Source organism: Acromyrmex echinatior, chromosome 14 (genome assembly GCF_024713525.1).
Source record: "Acromyrmex echinatior isolate Ae372 chromosome 14, ASM2471352v2, whole genome shotgun sequence".
NCBI classification, from domain to species: Eukaryota; Metazoa; Arthropoda; class Insecta; order Hymenoptera; family Formicidae; genus Acromyrmex; species Acromyrmex echinatior.
In genome coordinates this window covers 8290538-8311746 of record NC_141865.1, presented here as the reverse complement: position 1 = coordinate 8311746, position 21209 = coordinate 8290538, and the positions used below count along the sequence as shown (strand labels likewise).

The 21209-nt window shown below is 34.3% G+C and overlaps 2 protein-coding genes across 8 annotated transcripts in view; one reads left to right on the top strand and one right to left on the bottom strand.

Moving 5' to 3' along the window:
- Nucleotides 1-21209, top strand: part of LOC105152182 (uncharacterized) — a 138934-nt gene that overhangs the window by 13162 nt on the left and 104563 nt on the right. For 6 of the 7 annotated variants that reach the window (XR_015547407.1, XM_087413408.1, XM_087413407.1 and 3 more), the window contains one exon: nucleotides 363-400. The gene's annotated coding sequence lies outside the window, so the exon portion shown is untranslated. Of the gene's footprint in view, nucleotides 1-362; nucleotides 401-12912; nucleotides 13576-21209 lie in introns of those variants that run through there. The other variant, XM_011066308.2, reaches the window with a different exon arrangement.
- On the bottom strand, nucleotides 930-4017 carry Phm (Peptidylglycine-alpha-hydroxylating monooxygenase). Its single transcript, XM_011066307.2, has 3 exons — nucleotides 3541-4017; nucleotides 3019-3234; nucleotides 930-2936 (listed from the first exon to the last, which is right to left on the bottom strand). The coding sequence occupies exons 1-3, from the start codon at nucleotides 3655-3657 to the stop codon at nucleotides 2268-2270; spliced, it is 1002 nt and encodes a 333-aa protein (XP_011064609.1). The 5' UTR covers nucleotides 3658-4017; the 3' UTR covers nucleotides 930-2267.

Here is a 21209-nt window from a genome sequence, read left to right as displayed (position 1 = left end):
AAATAAAAAAGATTAGATAATATATACTATAATAACATATTAATAATTGTAGAGATGGGGGGAATAAAGGCACAATTCTACTTAGGCCCTTTTTCCGGCGATTAGCTTTTTTATGTAATATTGATCGTAATAGAGAAGTAGTATTGTAACATGTAACTTCTTAAAGACATTATAAATTCATTTTATATTTTATATTCATTTGTGTATAATAAAAAAGTAGCAAGTTATTTTAATTTTTATTAATATCAAGATTTTGTAATTAGGCTTTTATTCCGCCCATCCCCTCAATTGACATATAAAGTAAATAAAATGTCGACGTATGAAATTCAAAATTAATTGGAATGTATTATTAATTTTTTCAGGTGCAGCTAAGAGCGTATTTAGCTAGGATACAACGCTGGTGAGTGAATTTATAAATTGAATTTCATTATATTTACACGTTAATATAAAACTGTGATGTCATCAATTTCATATGCTTTGGGTACAGTGAACGTGATGCTACATAAATGAGGAGCAGACTTTTAAAGTGCGTTTTGTCCAATTTTTGAAGTGCATTATGTTTTTTAACAAGAAACAAACAAAATATATTTGTTTAACATCTTTAACAATTGTTGAGCAATTTTGTTTAATAGTTTTTTCATCCTACTGGTTGACATATTACTATTTTCTTTAAAATACGTAGTTTTCTTGTATGTATATAGTTTCTTTCTCATTTTCTGAAAATTACAAATTTTGATTGGTTCATTAAATGCTTCAAAGCAATTGTAGTGAGACTTTTAGCTGTTCTCATTTGTTATCCAATTATTACAGGAACTTAAAAAAAATTCTATTAATTAAATTTATGATTAATTTAATTATTAGTAGCGTCATTTTATTAACAAAAATAAAATTAACTTATTATTTAATATACGGAAAAGAGATTAGACAACTTTTGCATAGGTCATTTATTGATATACATGTCTCGCAACTAGATTTTTTCAGAGACAGTTGCCACATTTATACATTATCGAAAATAAATATTATCTGTAAATGATATCACGAAAAAAGTGCGCTAAATACAATTATATCTATATCTTTTTATTTAACATACACAGTCTGAAGGCGTAGAGATTCCTGAGCATTGTATATGTACAGTTCAGAAAAGTTATTGAAAGAATAAGGACTTTGTAACATTTGAAAATAGTATCCTCATCACATACATATACATATATACATATATACTATGATTAACGAATCATAAACAGTTTTTTCTTTTTTATCAGTCGTGGAATTATTTGAATGTATCATATGAGAGTGATTCCCAAATTCTAAAATATTGCTATATTGATAAATTGGTTAAAATAAACAAGAATGTATATAGCATGTGCCACAACAATGCCTCCAATAATTTCTTCAAAATATTTTCAAACATCATGCATGTAATAATAAATAGTAATTGGAACTAAGTCTAAATTTAACGTTATCTTTTTATATCACATTTGCATAGCGTTTTAATATACATATATGCAATAATTTTAATCAGATGAAACATGATGAAATTTGAAATTAAGTTATATAAATTTAAAACTTTTTTATAGTTAAAAATATTGTAAAGTCCGACACAATAATTGATTTGCCAATAAGCAAGTTTATAATGGACAATTTTTAGGCTTTCTTTTATCACGAATTACGTATATTATTACATATAGTTAATCAGCAATTTGTAGAATAAATTATTACAATATAATAATTTGAACGATCATATGTCACATTTATAAAATTGACAAGAAGAGGTATTCTAAGATATAAATTGATATCGAGTCCTTAAAAAATTTACGTAAAGTAAGTACAATGTACCCTGATTACAGTTTTCACAAAATGTTTGTAATCACTTAAAAATATATAAAATTAATTTGGAATTAATTAATTGGATTAAAATTATTAATTTGAAATAATTTGTGCGTATGGATAAATGGTAGACATTCACTTTTGCTGAGATAACATTAGCTCCAAGTTATTTTAAAATTGAACAAATAATAACGATAGAATAAACTGAATAGGTAAAAGATACATTACAAATAATAATTAATAAACAAATAAGTTACTATAAAAGATCTACCATAAATTATATTAGGACGATTTGGTCCCCAAATATGGGCCCTATCTCATTAACGAATTAGATTTAAATGCATTCAAATACGTAATATGCAGAAACGTTTAGATTTTGTCTAATTCTCTATGATAATATAGAATCGATCTATTTATGCCAAATGACCCTCTTTAACATATTATAATTTAGATGCCTCTTTGTCAGGAATATTAATTAATTCTTGCTTCCAATAATATAAAGGAGGCCCTGCGGTGAAGCAATATTTCCGTTCAAGCGGAGTGCCTTCCTTGACATAATACATAATATACATATTACACATTTCATCTTCGTTCGTTCCACCTATAAACGTAGTTCTATCGCGTGTACTTTGCATTGTGCAACGAGCAGCTAATTTATCACCATACGTAATTGGAACTCTATTGGTAACAGGATAAAACATCTGAGGAGTCAGTGGATCTCTCTTTCCAAGTTCGATCCACTTGTTATTCGGCTTTACTACATAGCCAGAAACGACTTTTCCAAGCGAATGCGTATGCGTTCTATATGCGAATGGATAGATAGTTTTCTTCTCCATTATAGGACAAGATGATTCCATATGTACTGTTGATCTACGTGGTATGACTCCACTTGTTCCTAACAAAATAACTCCAGCTAGTTTGTCCATTGTTTGTGTTGTATAATGCAGAAATACACCTGAATCATCTGTCCTCCCATCCTTAAAGCGGTCAATATGTGCATAATGTACTTGTAACACAATATATTGTATGGGAGAATCGCCGCCTACTTTAAAGCCCACTCCCTCTGGTAGATCTAATTTAGGAGCATCTCTTGCCCATGCATAAATGATCTATATAAACAGACGAATTTTTTTCTTCATTAGTATCTAAAATATTCGTAAAATATTATATATTTGGTGATCTTAATATTACCTGAGTTCCTTCTTTACAAGCGGGTGCGGTATCTGCCAAATGTCCAACATTCGCCATTTCTCCACAATTCCAAATTGGTTTTGAGCTACCCGGTTTGGTGCAACCATAGACAAGCATATGGTGAGCTGTTTCCATTGTTGCATTTGGTTCAAAACCAATAATGTAATAATTTTTTGCATAGTCTATCCTAACTGGAGTACATAAATATAATTCAGGCTGTAAACAAAATGTATCATATAATTTTTATTATTAAAAAAATTATATTTAAAAATTAAAAGATTATTGTATTATAAACTAGCACTGTAAATGGTATAAATCTTCTTAAAAACGAAATTAAAATTAAATGTAATGTATTTGCAAAAAGAGTGTTACTTGTTTGATTTTTGTACACTTTATTTTTATATGTAGCAAAAGCCATATGTTATCACATAATTACATCGTATTATGTCATATACTCAATCGCATGTATGTATGTATGTGTTATTCGTATGTTATAACAAAAAACTAAAAGATTATACTTACCGTGTTCGGTTTCACGTTTGGCATTAGCAACGAGAATCTCTTGACGTCATAACAATACGTAAATTTTAAAAAAATCACGAACGCAAAGAAGCACGTAAATACACGTTTCTGCAACATTTTCGAGCGTTAGCCTTTTCCACACATCGGCTTTTTTATCAACGCTATGACAAGGTGTGTACCACCTGTCAAACGCTACAGGTCGGTCGATATGACACCTAGCTCAACCTAAGTCGAGCTGAATGACGCAAATAGCAAATGGATATTTTTAGAATTGCAATATTCCATGATAGTGGTGACATCTTACGGGGACACATATATACAGTTTGTCATATCCAATTGACTTAATATACCAACAGAGTTTTATTCGATACAATACTCCTATTAATTATATTCAATGATTAATTAAGAATCAGGATGTTTATTATCTGGAAAACTTAAAAAATCTAGAATTTTCGAAGAATTTTTTTACTCTTAAAGGTTGATAAAATTTTTATGAAATGTACTTGGAACAGTTTTCAAAATTTTATGTTTAAATTTATCTAAATTATGCCTCTTTGAAAATATCACTTTTTCAATAATTTTTTTCTGGATGTCAACAATCGATTATCAATAAGTATGACATATATACGTCCGTGTATGTTCATGCATATATTGTAGTATGTCTCGCGAGTTTTTATGTAAAAAAATGGAAGTGACAGCAGAGAACAACGTACATCAGAAGTTCATTGTTAATATTATATATTGTAGTCAGCCTTTTCTGTATTATCCTCATTTCGCGGCTCAATTGTAGAAAAAAATAAATATAATCTCGTGGAGTTCTTGTTTTTTTACGAATTTACAATATACATATAACGTTTACATTATTTACATTCTAAAATTCATTTTAATATAATTATTTATCATTTCTATTATAACAATATATAAAAAAATTCTCTAATCTTAGTAGTTTGAAATCTAGGAAATCCGAGAACTCTCGGGGAATTTTTTTTATAGCTAACACACTCTATTTCAATTGACAGAATTGCCTAGAACGAAATTTCTAACTAATTAATATAATTTCACGCGTTTGCAAAGTGCACCGATCGCGCCTCGGACATTTCCTGCGAAGCACGTCGACCTACCGATGCACTCTCGTAATTGAATGCAGCAGTTGTATCTACAACGAACATGCATACTACGAACGATATTGTATCACGTATATGGTCCGATGTTAATAAAGTTCTCTTGGCCGCTACATATACAATTGACTGTTTTTTGTTTGCATATGCATATGTACCGGCAAATTGTATTGCGGCGTTATTCTGTTCATCACGTGTACTACATATTGACTGCATATCTTGTTCTATTTCTAGATGTTCTGCATTCAATATTCTGTTTTTATCTCATCAGAGAATTTTGAAATTAATTTTATATTCGCCGCTCTATCTTACGTGACGTAACATAACACTTTTTAAAATAATTTATTTAGACTTAACTATCTTTTATTCCATCACAAAGGAACGTACGTAGCAAAAAAGAATAAAACACGAATGAAAGACTGAAGATTCAGCAATCAGACAATATAATGACAATTTTAATAGATCTGCATGTAAAAACGAGTCGTGAATTTCGCGATTTAAACTAAGTACGGACATTTGTTATATGCAATTCGCGGTTTCATTAAACATAAAGGGTCCATCAAGAGAAAGGTAGTCTCGTCAAGATTTTTAATACTGCAATAAAGCACGTCTTGTGCGGCTTTACGTCAGATTTATCGTGCGCGCTTTCTATAACAATCTTGCTCGTCTCTCGCTCGTATTTTCTCAGAGCCTCCTACCGTCAATCGATCGACGAAAAGCCGACGAATTAATACAGTTTCATGATGAGCCCGATATATTGAACCGCGCTAAGCTGTTGTTATGTCTTAACGTTCATACATGGACCGTGACAGTAAATTAGCTGACCCTCGATTAACCGTTATACACCGATCTTATTTACCGATTACGAAATTACATTCGTGGAACTTGACGAGAGGATTGATCACGAAGTTCAGCTATTTATAAGCGATAGTTGGTATGTTTAAACGACAAGAGGAATTAATTAACTTAAGTGGAGCTGCGGGAATTGACTAATCGATTATCTTACAATGTGTGCTCCCGTTTTGTGTGCTCACGTTGTGCAGAATTGTTAGCGAATATACCTTCCACATGCAGTATGTTACCGAATAAACTTTGCAACCATTATTTAGATTTTGTATTTTTATGTTGTATTTTTATTATCGAGTTTATTTTATTCATCGTGAAAAATAAACTTATATTACAATCGTGATTGAAAAAAATTCTCTCTCCATGCATTAGAAAAGAAAATAAATAATAAAAAAAAATTTTTTTTGTATTTTATATCAATTTTGAATAGTTTTTGTTATCACAAAAACTGACTGTAGCTCTTAATTATGAATATACACGGTGTTGAACGTTGAAAGTTAAAAACGATAGGATTATGAAAAGATTATATATATATATATATTAAAATCGTTAATATTGATTTTAAAAATTAATTATAAAAATGTTACAAATATTATAATATATAAGTAATTTCTGAATAATTTGGATATTTTTGAAAATAAATCCTGATATTAACTTTTAATAACGATAAAAATTAATTGAAATGTGACGTTCTCTCATTTCTTGGATCAGTTACAAATTTCGTTAACATTTTGAATTTCACGGATGTTATTTTTATATCGTTTCTATTGTCGTTGAATCAATAGTCGTTAAAAGTATGCCGACAACCAGCGTACGTTTTTGGAAAATAAATGACCGGTGAAAGTGCAGCAGGCGAGTTGAAGAATCTAACGGAGGTGCGGTCGACAATTTTAAGAACCATTGATGAGAATCGAAAGAGCTAATAAAGTCTTCTCTTTCTCTTTTTTGCTCTTCACGCTTGTAACGTCTGTCTTATACATATACGATAATTTGTAGCTGTGTCAGAGCTGAAAATCGTCCAAATGGCAATCGTTAAATTATGTTGCGATTAATTATGCGCTATAAAGCAAAATTTATAAATCTGCACCTAACTATTGATTTGCAATTAAATTTTTATTTTTGTGCTTGTAGAGAAAAGTTGCATTCGAAATTAGGTCAGAGGATGATTGTTACGTTAAATAATAGCTCTGTTATCTTTATCATTAAACTATAGGCGATTTGATAACATACACAACATTATGTATTTTATATTACATATAATTTACATATTAATTTTTGCCAATTATTCCGCATTTATCGCTTTAATTTATTTAGATCGAATTGCTCCGTGAATGCTCTGCGCTAATGGATTTCACGCAACGATGATCAGCTGATGATTAATGCAGAAATCGCTTTCGTTTCTTCCGATATGACCTACTTTACGTATCAAAGAATGTCTAGTGGGGAAGTGTTTTAGATTTTCGTTGAACGAGTAGCGCGACGTATCGCCCACCTGTAAAATCGAAAACCGGTTTTGTTCATTACATCGCACGTCGCACTCTTGCACGCGTCTCCTTCAGTAGAAGTTCGTGCCAATATAGCCGATATGTCTGACGCTAAATCGATAGTCATCTTTCGTGTGATGAATGAATATTCTTCGCAGAAACTTGTATCTGTTTTAATGACGCTAATTTTGAAAATGTCAGAACATTTAATATATTATTTATATACGTAGCTAAAACATTATTATAAGGATATTAAAATTAATTAAATTTCTTTGATAATTAAAAATCTTTTATATTTAAATTATTTATTTATATCAGATGAACAGAATAGAGATAAACATTATTAAGTTTTTTCAAAGTTAAATTGGGAGAAATACGCTGCTTTATTTTTTTTTATTTTATATCTTAACACATCTGATTTAAAGTAATTTTATATAATTAAATCGACATTTGGCATTTTTTATTTTAATTAGATTAGTTTTTTAATTAAAAACAATTTTTACCCAATATCGAATTTTTGTCACTGTAATAATTGATGACGAAGGAACATCGAAATGAGACACAGTGTCGCATAACGTGCAAATATGATAAAATCCATGTAAATATACGCATGTAAAATTGAACTATATTTATATTAGAAGACAGAGAATATATCTTCTATCTCTCTCTCTCTCTCTCTCATTTATTTAAATAAAATATTTTATTAAAAATAAAAAAGAAGAAATGAGAAAGATATACTATTACCCTAACTTTTTCACTGCTAGTTTCATCAAACAATAGTGAAAATATACGAAGTATATATGAAGTGACGGAAAAGTAATATACGAGGGTTGACCGTGGAGAGGGTTAAAGATCGATTTGCGTCGTGCGGTGAGCAGCATCACTATTTCGATTTCACGAGAGTAGAGAAGGATGTTGCGAAGAATACGAATTACTCTTGGCAAAATAAATCGACGAGACTTCGAGAGATTTCGCAAAGCGTGACTCGCGTATTAAGGAAGATCGTGTGTTCGAAAGCGAAGTTCGAGCACAACGGAATATAGATCGAATGCTCGATCATTTCTGCTCCATTAGTCGATCAGTGTCACGCGTCGAAAACATGCGGGAAAACGGGAAGATTACTTTTATTCGCCACGATAATTCTAGGCCGAATTCTCAAGATGTGCCTCTCAGTGGAAGCTGAAAACAAAACGAGAATATACCATACATTGTACCTGGGAATGAAAAAAAACGTACGCGTAATATTTCATTTTTGCGGCGACTAGAAGCGAACGAAATACATTTCGCTTGCTCTCAAGTCGTTTCTCACGTGATTTTGCCGTAATAAACCTTTCGCCAATTATACATGTACCTCACATTTTACAACGATAAACCGGTACTTTACTATTTGAATAAACATACGTAAAATGTTATTATTAATAGAATATCAGTGTTAAAATTTTTTTTTTTTTAACGATGGTAAATTAAATAGCTAGATAAATTTACAAATGGAATATACGCATGTCCCTCGTTCGCGGAAAACTTGCCTTGTGGCTTTAGATAAATAGCAATTTATTAATTCCCGTTAAAGCTGAATTTGCCTAATAGATATAAAGACTCATAAACTTGATTCTTGCCGAGGGGTTTCACCCATAATTATGTTTCCTGTATGCAACGGCAGTATATGAAAGTAAAATCTATACGCGTCAGTATAACTTGTATGAGGCTATGAGCTGAGTATCCATTTCCGGTTACCGATATATTTTGCATTCATATACGAAGCGTATCACAAATCTCCGCTATTCTTCTGGACGATGCTCCGAGATCAGTATTCATAACGATGACTTAGAAAGCGGACAGACGTGTAGCGTGAACGCGATACATGACCGATACATCATTAATCATCATCTACGTCTCTAGCTCATGTTTTTTATTCTTAATCGCTTTGTGCATTTTCAGCTTCGGGGTACAAATTCTCATGAAATCAACGAGGTCTACTGTTACCATGCGTGTAGTGATTAAATAAACAATAAATATCTATTAACTCATTAATGTTCATATTAGAAAAATATTAATGTACATTGATTAGCTACACTGAGAACAAATGTATTAAATATTAATAAATATTTTTGTTTGAATAATATTAATTAAAAATTTATTTAACGGTAAATAAATATTTACTAAAAAAAGATATAAATAAATATTTATTAAAATATATAGTACATTTTTCTCAGTATATTATTTATACTTGTAGTTCATTCTATAATTATATTTATCGTACATGAGATTATAAAAAGAGAGAGTTGTAATCATCAAATTTGCAGTATTTAAATTGAATGATAGACTCAACTCTTAATCCTCTTTTAATTATATATTGGAATTGTATACTACAATTTAATCTGGTAAGAAAAAGAAAATGGAAAGGTGTGGAGCGAGAGAGAACTGCCTGCATATGTTAGAGCATGTACTAGTTTGATGGTTTAATTCTGCTTTTCATACAAAACAAATTAATTGCTGGTATAAGGTAGGAGTTTGTTATGGAGATGCTAACATAGCTAGGTTATTAAGCCTCTGGCAAGCAAGATATCGAGTTCGCAACAATTACCACCCTTGCGTTAAAGTCCTGCGATATCATACTATTCCGTAACTCCCAACGCGGAATGATGTTTGACATTTTCGAAGCCCGCGTATTCAACTTGTACTACTACTCGAACTTCTCCGATATTCCCGGTCGAATCTGCCTTCGGAAATAGAAGTTGTTGATAAATTTCGAGTGAAATAGACGTGAAGTCACATTTTGTATTAATATTTAATAAATACTTTTCTTCTCTTTACATTTCCAGACTCTTCGTGAGTCTTTCGTAATTTTATGATTTAATCAAACGTTACGTAAGATTTTCTAAGAAATTGTTTTAAAGTATAAATAATCACCTTTATTACTTGTTAGTATTAAAAAATCACAGATATAGACAAATGTAATGCTAAAGCGTGAATAGCAAAGCCGATGAAAATAAATTGGTACGTAAAAGCGGACATCGTAAAAGCACACGGGCCGATCGTTAGGAAAGCGACTGACTGTAGACACTGACTTCGAAAGTGAGGCCTCGATCACGTTTCGTTCGACGTCGATTCGCACGTAAGACGCGCGCACGGTCCGAGCTTTGTTTTCGTCCTCTTTTTCCCTTCGATCTTAGCACGATGGACGACGCGGTTCGAATCCACGACGACGCAGCACGTTTCCACGGGTGAATCCTTGCTAGACGATCGTGCTCAATCCGAAACGGAATTTCTCGACGTTATTGAAAAGCGTTTTCTGGATTTTTCGCGTGAAAAACTTCGTTGCTCGCGCGAACTGCACTTGTCGTTTAACGTTTCATGATGGTAGTTGGTTTAGCTATATGCGGGCTGCAACGATTGGCTTCCCGCGAGAAGTTCCGTATATTGTGACGTTATAAACGAGAAAATTTTCCCGACAAACTACAATCTCGTACAAGCGTGTACTGATGGAAAACTCTTTAAAATAAAAGCAAAATCTTTCTCTGAAGAAAGAGAAGAAGGAAGGAAGAAAGTTGTGAACGTAACAGGAATAATTTTATGGGCGTAACAAATCTAGTTTTTGAATGAAAATTTATATCTATGCGGTGTGAGATTTATAATCATTAAAATGTTTCATTAAAATGTCTGACGTTCACAAAATGGCTTTGCTCTTTTCATTAGATAAGCGGCTTATCAACATATAGCAGCTTTTCAATATAAAGAGCGAAATTTCTTTAATGTATATGATACATATATTTTTTTTATATATAGTATGTTTTATATCAAATTACCTAATGGCTGTTTCTTCATAAATAATAAGTCGGCGCAAAAAATTGCAACGCCATTTACAAGAGAAAACTAGAGCAAGACTATGATGCGATTGATAATTACACCGATAAGCAACAAACACTACTTAATTTTCATATCGAAGTCGGCGATTTTACTATCATACCGCCTCTATGACGTCATTCGACTTCTCTCTCTCTCTCTCTCGATCGATTTCTTGCACTTCATCATTCCGAAACACCGCGATTAACGTTGATCGCATCATTAATCGCAATTGCTAATAGGAAAAGCCTATTTGAGCCGAGGGTAAAGAAGACCGTATTTTCTCCGTCGCTGTAGTGAAGATAAAATGTGTCTCAAAAAGGAAATCGCTCGAAAAATTCTTCGTAAAATTGTATCCCGATCGATAGCGGCAGAATAAGCGAATATCCTGTTCGGTGTCTGCCATTTGAGGAGTCATGCATTTCGCTACGTGCTAGAACATGTTAAACTGTAAACTATATATATATGATAATAAGATTATTTTTTAAAATGATAAATAACAATAAGATTAAGGCTGATGAGAGTCAGCGCATAGGTATTAGTTTATGTAAAATACTTCAATTTGAATACATATATAAAATGAGGCTCGAAAGAATCTATCAGTTAAAAATGTAAAAAAGCCCATCAGAGCCTACATCAGCTATTCAGATGCACAAAATTCTTTATTTTCATGTGAATGTAACAGAATGAATAAAATATACATTTCAACTCTTCAATTCGGGTCCTCATCAATATAACATATAAATCGAAGTTACATAAATGACGCAATTTCCAAGTTGATGATACCAACCCAACAATTTAGTTCGTTCTTCTTTATCCAACTATCAAATTAGCTATGTAATGAATAGCCCAATGAATCTCAAAATTGTTAACTTACACAATAATAATATAAAAATTTACATAAAGTAAAACCGAAGTCATATACATTGCGTCACTTGGTAGGAACTTGACTTCAATTTGATAGATGATGTGCAGCTTTATTCCGAAATCTTGAACGTTTCCACTCTCTTTGGAGACCACCATCAGCAAGTTATATATATTATTTTTTAAATTATATTATGTTTATTAGCAACGAACAAGACTGCATCGCGCGAATCGCTGCATCAGCTGACGTTTACGCGTGTCGTCGGGTATCCTCCGACGTGTATTCCTATGTTCCCCGTCCTAATTCCGCCGCGCCTGAATTTCAAAGGTAAACAGAACTAAAACCGTTGGCTGTTGAAAGGATTTACATTTCTTTTAGAAAGGCGACACCACATACGTACGTTTACGTTTACGTGAAACGCCCAGACAAATTTTCGCCGAGAGTATTCTATATTCGATAGCGTCGAGCATTTCTCGCCTTTTTTCCTCGAGTCAGTTTCGACGTGAAAAGAGGCGCTTAGAGGAACTTCCGCTGTTTCGTAGATACGACTGAAAATATCTCGCGAATTGAGGTCCGTCACCGTACTGTTTCCACGTTTAATTTCCGGTGAGGAGGTCGGCATCAGGCAGAAAACGCGACGAACCATTCGTTTCGTTCCATGAGTAACGCGACTACGGTAGTGTAGATAAGAAATAGAAGAAGGGCGCCGAACTAGTGGAAAATTCACGATTGGTTAACCTACTTCGCCAGAGAGAATCCAACTGTTCTGGAAATCTTGTGATTTTATGACAATGGCGGTTGAACTTCCACGGTAATATTGCGCGTTTCCGGCTGTGCGGATTTCGGATTTAGACAGCTTCCAACCGAATACTCGTGAAAGTTAAGAATTACTTTTCCATGCGAATTACGAAAATATAGCTTCGAAAAATAAAATGTACAATTAGAATTTTAAATAATATAAACATATAAATTTATTTCCTTGGCTCCAAGAATAAATCACAAACTAATTGCCAATGAGAGCCAGTAGTTATTAGCGCCAAAATGTTAATAATTGTTAGCAGTAGAATCTTAAAATATAACTGCAATATATACATATATCTAACATTATCAGCTGACTGTACAAATGCAATTGTCTATTGATCACAACACGCAATACAGTAAAATGTTTCTATCTTGTAATCGAACTCTCGACCTGTGGAAATTGAGATTTCACTCGTATTGCGAATTTTCACGAGTTTTCGCTGCTGATTTCAATTGGGGGATGCACGTATTCCCCAGTTACAGAAAGATTATACACCTGTGGGGGTTGCGGTGGCAAGCAACTCGTCGTAGGACCGGCGAACGGTGCGTCTATCGCGTCGCGACGCGATAGAGAAGGGAGCATGAGAGAGAGAGGGAGAGAGAGAGAGAGAGAGAGAGAACGCGCAAAAGATACGTGGGGGTGAGAGAGAAGTCGCGATTGGTTAAACCGCTCTCGGAAAAGCCCGCCTGGTTGCTCGACCGGCCGGCACTTCGCTCAGTTCTCCACTGCGCTTCGTGTGAAGCGGAGCTTTTGAGATATCTCCTCGCTCTTTCTCTCTTTCTCTCTTTCTCTCTCTCTTTTGCTTGCCGCGATCCGCGCGGGATCGACCCTTCAATTGGGATCCCGTGCGAGTGTCGATCACGTTCGCCAGGAAATCGTGAAAGGACAAGGCAGCGATATATCCTGATCTAGCTTTTGAAAAGAACTGTGAAAGGCGAAGAGATTGAAGAAAAAGACGACAATGTGCGAGAAGAAGCTGCTGCGAGTGCTCTAGGACGAGAGGACTTGAACTGATCAAGTGATACCCGACACCCTCGGGGACTTCTCCAGGAAAGAGTGCGATTCAGGATAATCACGGTGAGTGTCTCAATTATTGCATCATCGTTATCAAGTTTTTAAATGATTTAAGAAACAATTAGAATTAAACCTTTTAACTTTTTTCATTTCGACGATTTCTGTCTCTACGGACAACTCTGGAAACAAAAGAATTAAATAACTCTCGTTGTACTTTGTGCATCGGCGAACATGCCGATAATCAAATTTTGTAAGATATATTTTTATATTACAACAGTATTATAATCTTTTTAGCGAATACTTTTCTGTGAAAATGTTGCACAGAAATGATTTACGCAGAAATTGCTCTGATATGTTCTTTATTTTTACTTTATTGTCACCTACGTTTTCGTGATTGAGAGAATTCTTTGCGAAAATATTTCTTTTCACGAAAAATGATTTTGCACAACAGGCAAAAGGATACGTTCTTGGGTACTCTCTTGAAAATTAGAGAACAAAGCTAAAGTAGACTGTATTACAAGTATAAAGTGGTCAAAGCAAGCTACGACGCACAGTCGGCGCTCGTAAACTCGCATGATGCTCTCTGTGCAGTTAAGGGATGATAGGAGAAAATTAAGGAAAGCTCTCTGCACACTATTCTGTAGCTTTGTCAAGACTACACGCCTCTAATTTAGATGCACAGCCGTATTCCTCTGAGCTTGAAGCTTAGTATTAAAGGTACTAGACATTTATTCTCGGTGGATATTTCGGTGAAATTTGAAAATATAATCAGGAAGAGGATTAATAGATGGTTAACCATCTATAATAATAGGATTATTCGGGTCACTCGTATTCTAGCACGACATACTTATGTATCTCTATAGAAGTTATACTAGAACAAACATATCTGTCGTTTTTTTTTCTATCTTTCACGTTAATTTGCAAGAAGCTCCTTACTTTTAATTAATAACTATTTATCGATAAAATTGAAAACTGTAATTACGCTAAATTGATTGAATTGAAGAAATTGGTTGCGAAAAGGACATTCGTATATTAGATTTAGGGCACTTTCTAAACAACGCTGTAATACGAAGCGTACGATGCTTAATGTATTCCTTTTAATAGAGAATCAATACATTCTTTTAACTAAGAAGGTTTTTGCGAAGATTTAAGGATCCCTTCGGTATATATAGGTCACGTCGTTTTCACAAACTTTTATATATCTTATTTGGAGAAACGCGTCCTCTGGGCGACGCCACGTTACTCTTGCCTTCTGCTTCGCAGGGTCGTCCGATCCATTTCTTAATCCGGATTTTGCGCTATTCATAGACCACTAGTCAGCGGAATCGATTCGTATTCGTTGTCGGGTGAAGAGAAACTTTGACAGTGTACTCTTCGATGGATATTCGATGTCGATCTTATTAAGCGAAGACAGATATCGCCACGCGTATTCATCAAGGATCGCGAACCGTTGTATGTATAAATATATGTGCGTAGATATGTGTATCCGCATGTTTGTATGCGGCAAATCGTTGATACATACCATCGTTCTTAATGAGCTTGAAGACCGTTTAATTCGTTGCACGCGTGACTCGATAGCTTTTCCGTGACTATCGATTTCCGAGCGAGCTTCCTGGATGAAGCATCGTCTCGTCGGGAAAGCGCTTGGAAAATTGGGCTAAGTCAATATTATCAGTTTTATATCTATCCCGTCATTTTTTATTATTTTTATCCATATAAAAAATATTTCACCAGTGTTACAAAACTTTCCGCAAAATGTATTCAGCTTTAGAAATTAAACATAAATTATTTACGAAATTAAACGAATTTACATTGTAATAAATAGTTAAATTATAATGAATTTTGACTCGTCCACGATGTTAGAAGTCGCAATTTTGAAAATCGATATCGCGTATTTTTAAAAGATGTAAAATAAGAATTTAAAATACATAAATATGGAGATCCGCGTGTTATATGTTTGATGATAAATGTGTAATCGATGAAGCTATTTGCCGTTGTATCGTTCTTGCCAAGAATATATTTTATGTATATGACGTTCGGCCAGTAAGACAGTAGAACTACGGTATGGGTGCAGGAATGTAAAACGATGTAACTAGTTATGGAATTCTAGTCATCCTGCATTCAGACCGAAACACCACCCACGTTGCATTTCTAGATTTGCGGTTCCACTCGCCCGTGCATCCTTAATCGGTTCGGTTTGCGGGTCTATTGATTCCTGGCGTTAACCGGGTCCCGAATTCAGAACGCGAAATCGTCGCTTGATTGGCATTAATCACGGCTGCGAATGCATTTGCGTTGACTATAACAGCCTGTCATTCGTTTGTACGCGAATACGATCCGCAATTATATGTATGTTGGTGCGATTTGTGCTTAAAACTGTTATAGAATTTTCGTCAGCACAAAACTCGATGAAAGTCTAGCCTTACTTAACGTTAACTAAAGTTTGCGGTAGAAAGTTCAAGTTATCAAATTATTCAGAACATGAAAGATTTGATCCCAAACTGCAGGGATAAAACGATATTAAATGTGAACATCGAGATATTCACTTAGCTCGATAAAATTCTACAAAGTACAGGAGATCGAACTCTCGATTAAATAAATTGAATCAAAGAGAGAAGCAAGAGTGAAGATTACATCAACTATAAAAAGAGAAGAAGCAGAAGTATTTAATTATACATATGAGCTACTTGGAAACATATAAGCTACTTTGAGAACAAGTCCTGCAGGTATAATTGATAGAAGGATAATTGAACGGTATGTTTTAAACTTAACCCCTTCAGATCTTGTGTACATAGTAATTTACGTCAAATTTGAAGACATTATTCAAATTATTTAATTAACACAATGTCATGGCTTATTTCGAGCTATAATTAATTATAGCTCGAAATAAGCCATGATATTGTGTTAATTTTTAAACAAAAGTATACGAGCATTTTTTACCCCAAATTATTTAATTCTATCGACATCATCTGAGAGCAGATATAATAATGTATATGTTGAAAAAATAATTAGTTTTGAAAAAATTAATTTTTTAATATGAATTGTTTACCAAAGTGTGTCTTGAATTGAATTAAAAAAAATTTTTTTAACATGGCTCCATTAAAATCAGGTCTGAAAGGGTTAAGTATATATCATCCTTAGGTAAATAAAGAAGAATATACCGTTGTATATAATACATACCGTGAAGCACGACGTCTAAGAGTTACTCGCGAGGAACCCTGCATTAAAGGATACTGTTCCACCGCTAGTTTACACTCAGTTTAAGATTGCCTTTGCGTATCTACGTTGCAGTAATGTTAGAAACTTTGCGCTCAAGTTCTTCGCCCGTGAGTGTCGCCCAATCTCAGCGACACGTCTCGACTCCGCAAATGCTTGTGTGCAAAGCAGCTTTTGCGTTTGTTTCCTCCGCATATACTGTGCACTGTTGAGAACAATCACGTTGCTAAACTGCTCGTACGTCGCTAAACTTGTAAGACTCATACGCGCGACAGAACGGAATACGCAGTGCAGAAACCGCCTAGAGAACTAGGTCGAACATCTTTTTTTTTTTTTTCGATCACTGCCGCAGTTGTGACGCCGCCACCACCCTTGTATCCAATCTACTGGCTTCTCGTGCGCTTGAAATTGCATCTGTTTCATCGGCATTCAGGAAGAGTGCCAAAGTTCGGTCTCGTTCCGATCGCCACGGAAATCGGAATTCTCCAGCTCTTGAGCTTTTCCTCCACTATGTGGAGGAAGATATGCAGCAGTCGATCACACGGAATATCAAAAGGTCTCTCCGTTGCGAGAATTTCCAGGGTTTTACGACGTGGTCGATCGACATTTATACGGATATTCCTGTGACACGTTAACAATCCGCGTTCACATTTTTCAATGCTACTCCTCGTAAAAAACTACCAATCATACTTCACCGCAAAACGAAATTGAAAATAGTGAACTGAATTGTTTAAAATAAATTACGCGTATAGATTTTTATGTGAGTTATAAATAATTGGCACTAAAAGTTTTTCGCTGCAGAAAATTGATTTTGAGTTCCTCAAAGAATCTAAAATTTCGTACTAACAGGGCGATTCAATAGAAGGGACATATTATATTTCACAGAAGCGCCAGCGCATGCGTATGCAAAAATTTATCGAGAGGCAGAGCCAGACATGCTCCCGATTTTTAACGGAATTATAATACGAGATTCGCTTAATTGCAAGCGAGATTAATTAAATATCCACACAGTTTCGCTAGAGGCGACGAAATACGAACTACATATGAAACCACACATATATTTGCCTGCTTCATTAAACTACTGTCTGCTATTTAAATGGAAAAGCAGAGCAGTAACAGCTTGATAATAGCATTGTAATGTCGCTATCGACAAATATTCCATAAGCGTTTTCGAAAATCTCACACATACACGAACATAATATCGTCGCGCTTATTCGGCTGCGAAACTAGTTTAACTTTCGTCACTTTTTTTCTAAAAGAGGAGAATTGTTTCACACGGTGCATATTGCTGCGCGTTTTATTAGTCGGCTGTCTGGCGAATTTGAAATGTGCTCGCTCAGTGAAGCTAGCTTGTGAATTTTAATTAAAAACTATGCGGCATGATAAGACGATACAGAGTGTAGCTCGCGCACCGTAAAAATAAAACAGCTACGATATTATTATTGACAATGCCACATTCTTACAGTCACGAACTTAATTACGTTTGATGAACTACGTGCACAATCCTCATCTTTGCGTTTGCTATTATTACACTGCAAAGAAAATAGAGCTGGGAAAGCACCTGGGGCGCAAGAAAATTTATTTTTGTGTTTAACTGCCATTGTTATTTATATTTATGCGCACCGTTATACGACCATAATTTTTTAGATAATTATGTTTGTCATATTCTATATATGTCAAAATGAAATTTTTACATCGCGTAATTAATATCATTTAAAGTACAATGTATTTTGCTAAAGTATTTAAGTAGATGTTAAAAAAATTTAAGTAGATAGGATCTGAAAATCTTGAAATGTCAAAATAATTATATTAAGAACTCGTGTATAATAAACAATGCTGTAAAAACTTTTGACATTCTAGCAATTAGTTTGAACGTTCTACATAATTATTTTGATAATTTAACAAGATTTATTTTTAGATCTAATTTTATATTAATTTAATTTATTTAATTAGCTTTTAGTAGTAATTTAATTTATTTTATAGATAATTTTAATTTATTTATCTAGCTAAATTTTCAAATATTTTAACAAAACCGTTTGTTCCATGTATATTTCAGTGTAATATATTATCTTGAGTATCGAGGTTCTGATTATATGTTATCGCAATTCTAAACTGTATCTTCCTCACGTTACCAAGGGCTATCAAGAGCTATCAAAATATATCCAAACTTATTGCTACATAAGTGCACATAACGTATCTGTACCAATACACACTTAACACATTCGCGATATTACGTGTACATATAAGTACCATCAAAGGCCGTTCTCGGTTTAATGTACGATGTCCCATAAGGTGCATATATCTCCCTTTACAACCAGGAAGCAGGTACGGTCCCTTTACACCCAGCGGTATTCATAAATTCAACGAGGAGACTAAAGAGGAGGAGGAAAGAGGAGGTGAAGGAGGTGAATGCTTGGCCCGTCGTTACTCTCGTGTCTCTTTACGCGCGCCGTCAACTCGTCATCGTCACATTTATTATCGTCCTTCAGCTGGTGATAACTCGCGGGCGTGTACTCCTCGATACGGATTCGCTGTCGTCGCTTGCCGTGACGAACGAGCAGCGAAATCCCACGGAGGTGATACAAGCGAAGATTGTAAACGCGCATGAAACGCGCGATGCACCGCGTGTCGCAACTCGTGGCGTTATCGGAGATCTCCTGACGCCGATATGAAAGTGTCGGGTAACCTCACCGTCGGGAGAGGTTCGTGAGTTGCAGGATTACGTGATATCGGGTTAAAGGTTTTCTCGTTTCCGAGTGAATGATCACGCTGTTCAGACGATGCGCCTCCGCTGGTTTGCGTTGATTGCACCGCTGCACCTTCACGATCTCGTTCTTCCGCGCTCGTGTATTGCGTGCTATTAGCTCTCTTGTTCTGGTCTACATCCCTTGTATCTGCATCCCGCTTAATCAATCATAGGATATTTTAATATAAGGAATTATAATGAGGTATTTTGACGGAATTGTCAGCGATGGGGAGTAACTAACGCCGTTACTTTTGCCATCACATTTTATAGTAACAATTTGATATGACATCGTAATTTTTTATGACGGTAATAATAATTAATTAAACGCTAAGATTAGGAGAGTTATTTTTGAAAAGTAACACGTCACTATTACGTGTTGTTTATTTAAAAAAAATAACGAGTAAAAGTAATATGTTGATGCATTACAAGTTTTAAAAAGTAACGCGTTAGTTAAGTTAGTTTTTTTCAGTAACGAGTGAACTTTTCCAACCCATTATAAGTAACGAGTAACTTTTTCAATCCTAGTATCACCGTTACAGTTATAAAAAAATATGCAAAGTCATTACCAATTGTTATATAAAGTAATAATAAAAGTAACACGTTATTTCCATTCCCTGGAAATTATGATATCCGTGAAGCGGTATTATTTTAAACAATAACTTCCATATTTTTTGTTATTTATTTTTACGATAGTTACAATTAAAAATACAATATAATTGAAATTATATCATACGCTTCATCAGCAAACGTTCAACGACGAATAATATTCCACTCTCTTGATTTTAATTCCACTATTAGGATATTTCCGTTCAATATAGAGCCCGCTTTTGACGTTTAAGCTCCTTAGACGGAAATGTAAACTTGATCTATTATTCTTATCTTATTTTTTTTTTCATTTCGAGCACAAACTTATCATACTTGCTGTCAACTATTTTCTGCAATTCCTTTGTGAACATTTAATCGCCTGCTGATAGTATTTTAATAAATGACGATTACATGCGCACTGAACGAGTTAATAGATCAGTAGTATTATAGCTTTAGTAGATTTTTCCAACAATAGCCCTTGAATTTCTTGTACAATTAATTATTCTACGAAGGATATTACTTTCATTGTTAACAAAATGAGTTTTCTGACTATTTGAAGATGAACAATGAATAAGAGAACGATCCTACCTTTATTATTCAGACAAGTCAGAATCTAGTCCGCGAATATTCTTGCTTTAGTTGAAGACGTAACTTTGGCACACCGATCGAGTTGGCAAACCGAAGTAGAGAAATTTATAGGGAACGGAGCCAATTATTTCCCCGTATTTACACTCGCAGGCAAACATGAATGCGGATTTCAATCGCGATTGATTGGCACCCGTAAAATACCGCAACCAATATTTTGTCATGGGCAAAAATACGGTTATATGCGAATGAAATTTCATTTCTGAATGGCGGTCAATTTATTTTCCTATTATTTTGCGGTGGCTGTGGAAACTCGTGATTTTACCACCGTTATTACTTAGAGACGGTTTCGTCTTCGCGAAGAATTCCAAACGCGATGAAACTCTTCACCCGTACTAAAGCTTCTCGAGACTTTACGGATGGTGCGCGGGACTTGAGAGCGAAGCTCAATTTTTCATTTAACCGAGCGGTGCCGCACATCCTATCTCCTTTTCCTTCACAGTTTTTCTCCTCGCAAACGCCGCTTGCGCGAACATAATTTCACGAGAACTCCCGCGAATTGTTC

Coding starts and splice junctions, on each gene's coding strand:
- Phm (XM_011066307.2), bottom strand. CDS start 3,657: ATGTTGCAGAAACGTGTATTTACGTGCTTCTTTGCGTTCGTGATTTTT. Junction 3,235..3,540: donor CAAACGTGAAACCGAACACG/GTAAGTATAATC, acceptor TTTTGTTTACAG/CCTGAATTATATTTATGTAC. Junction 2,937..3,018: donor CTTGTAAAGAAGGAACTCAG/GTAATATTAAGA, acceptor CTGTTTATATAG/ATCATTTATGCATGGGCAAG.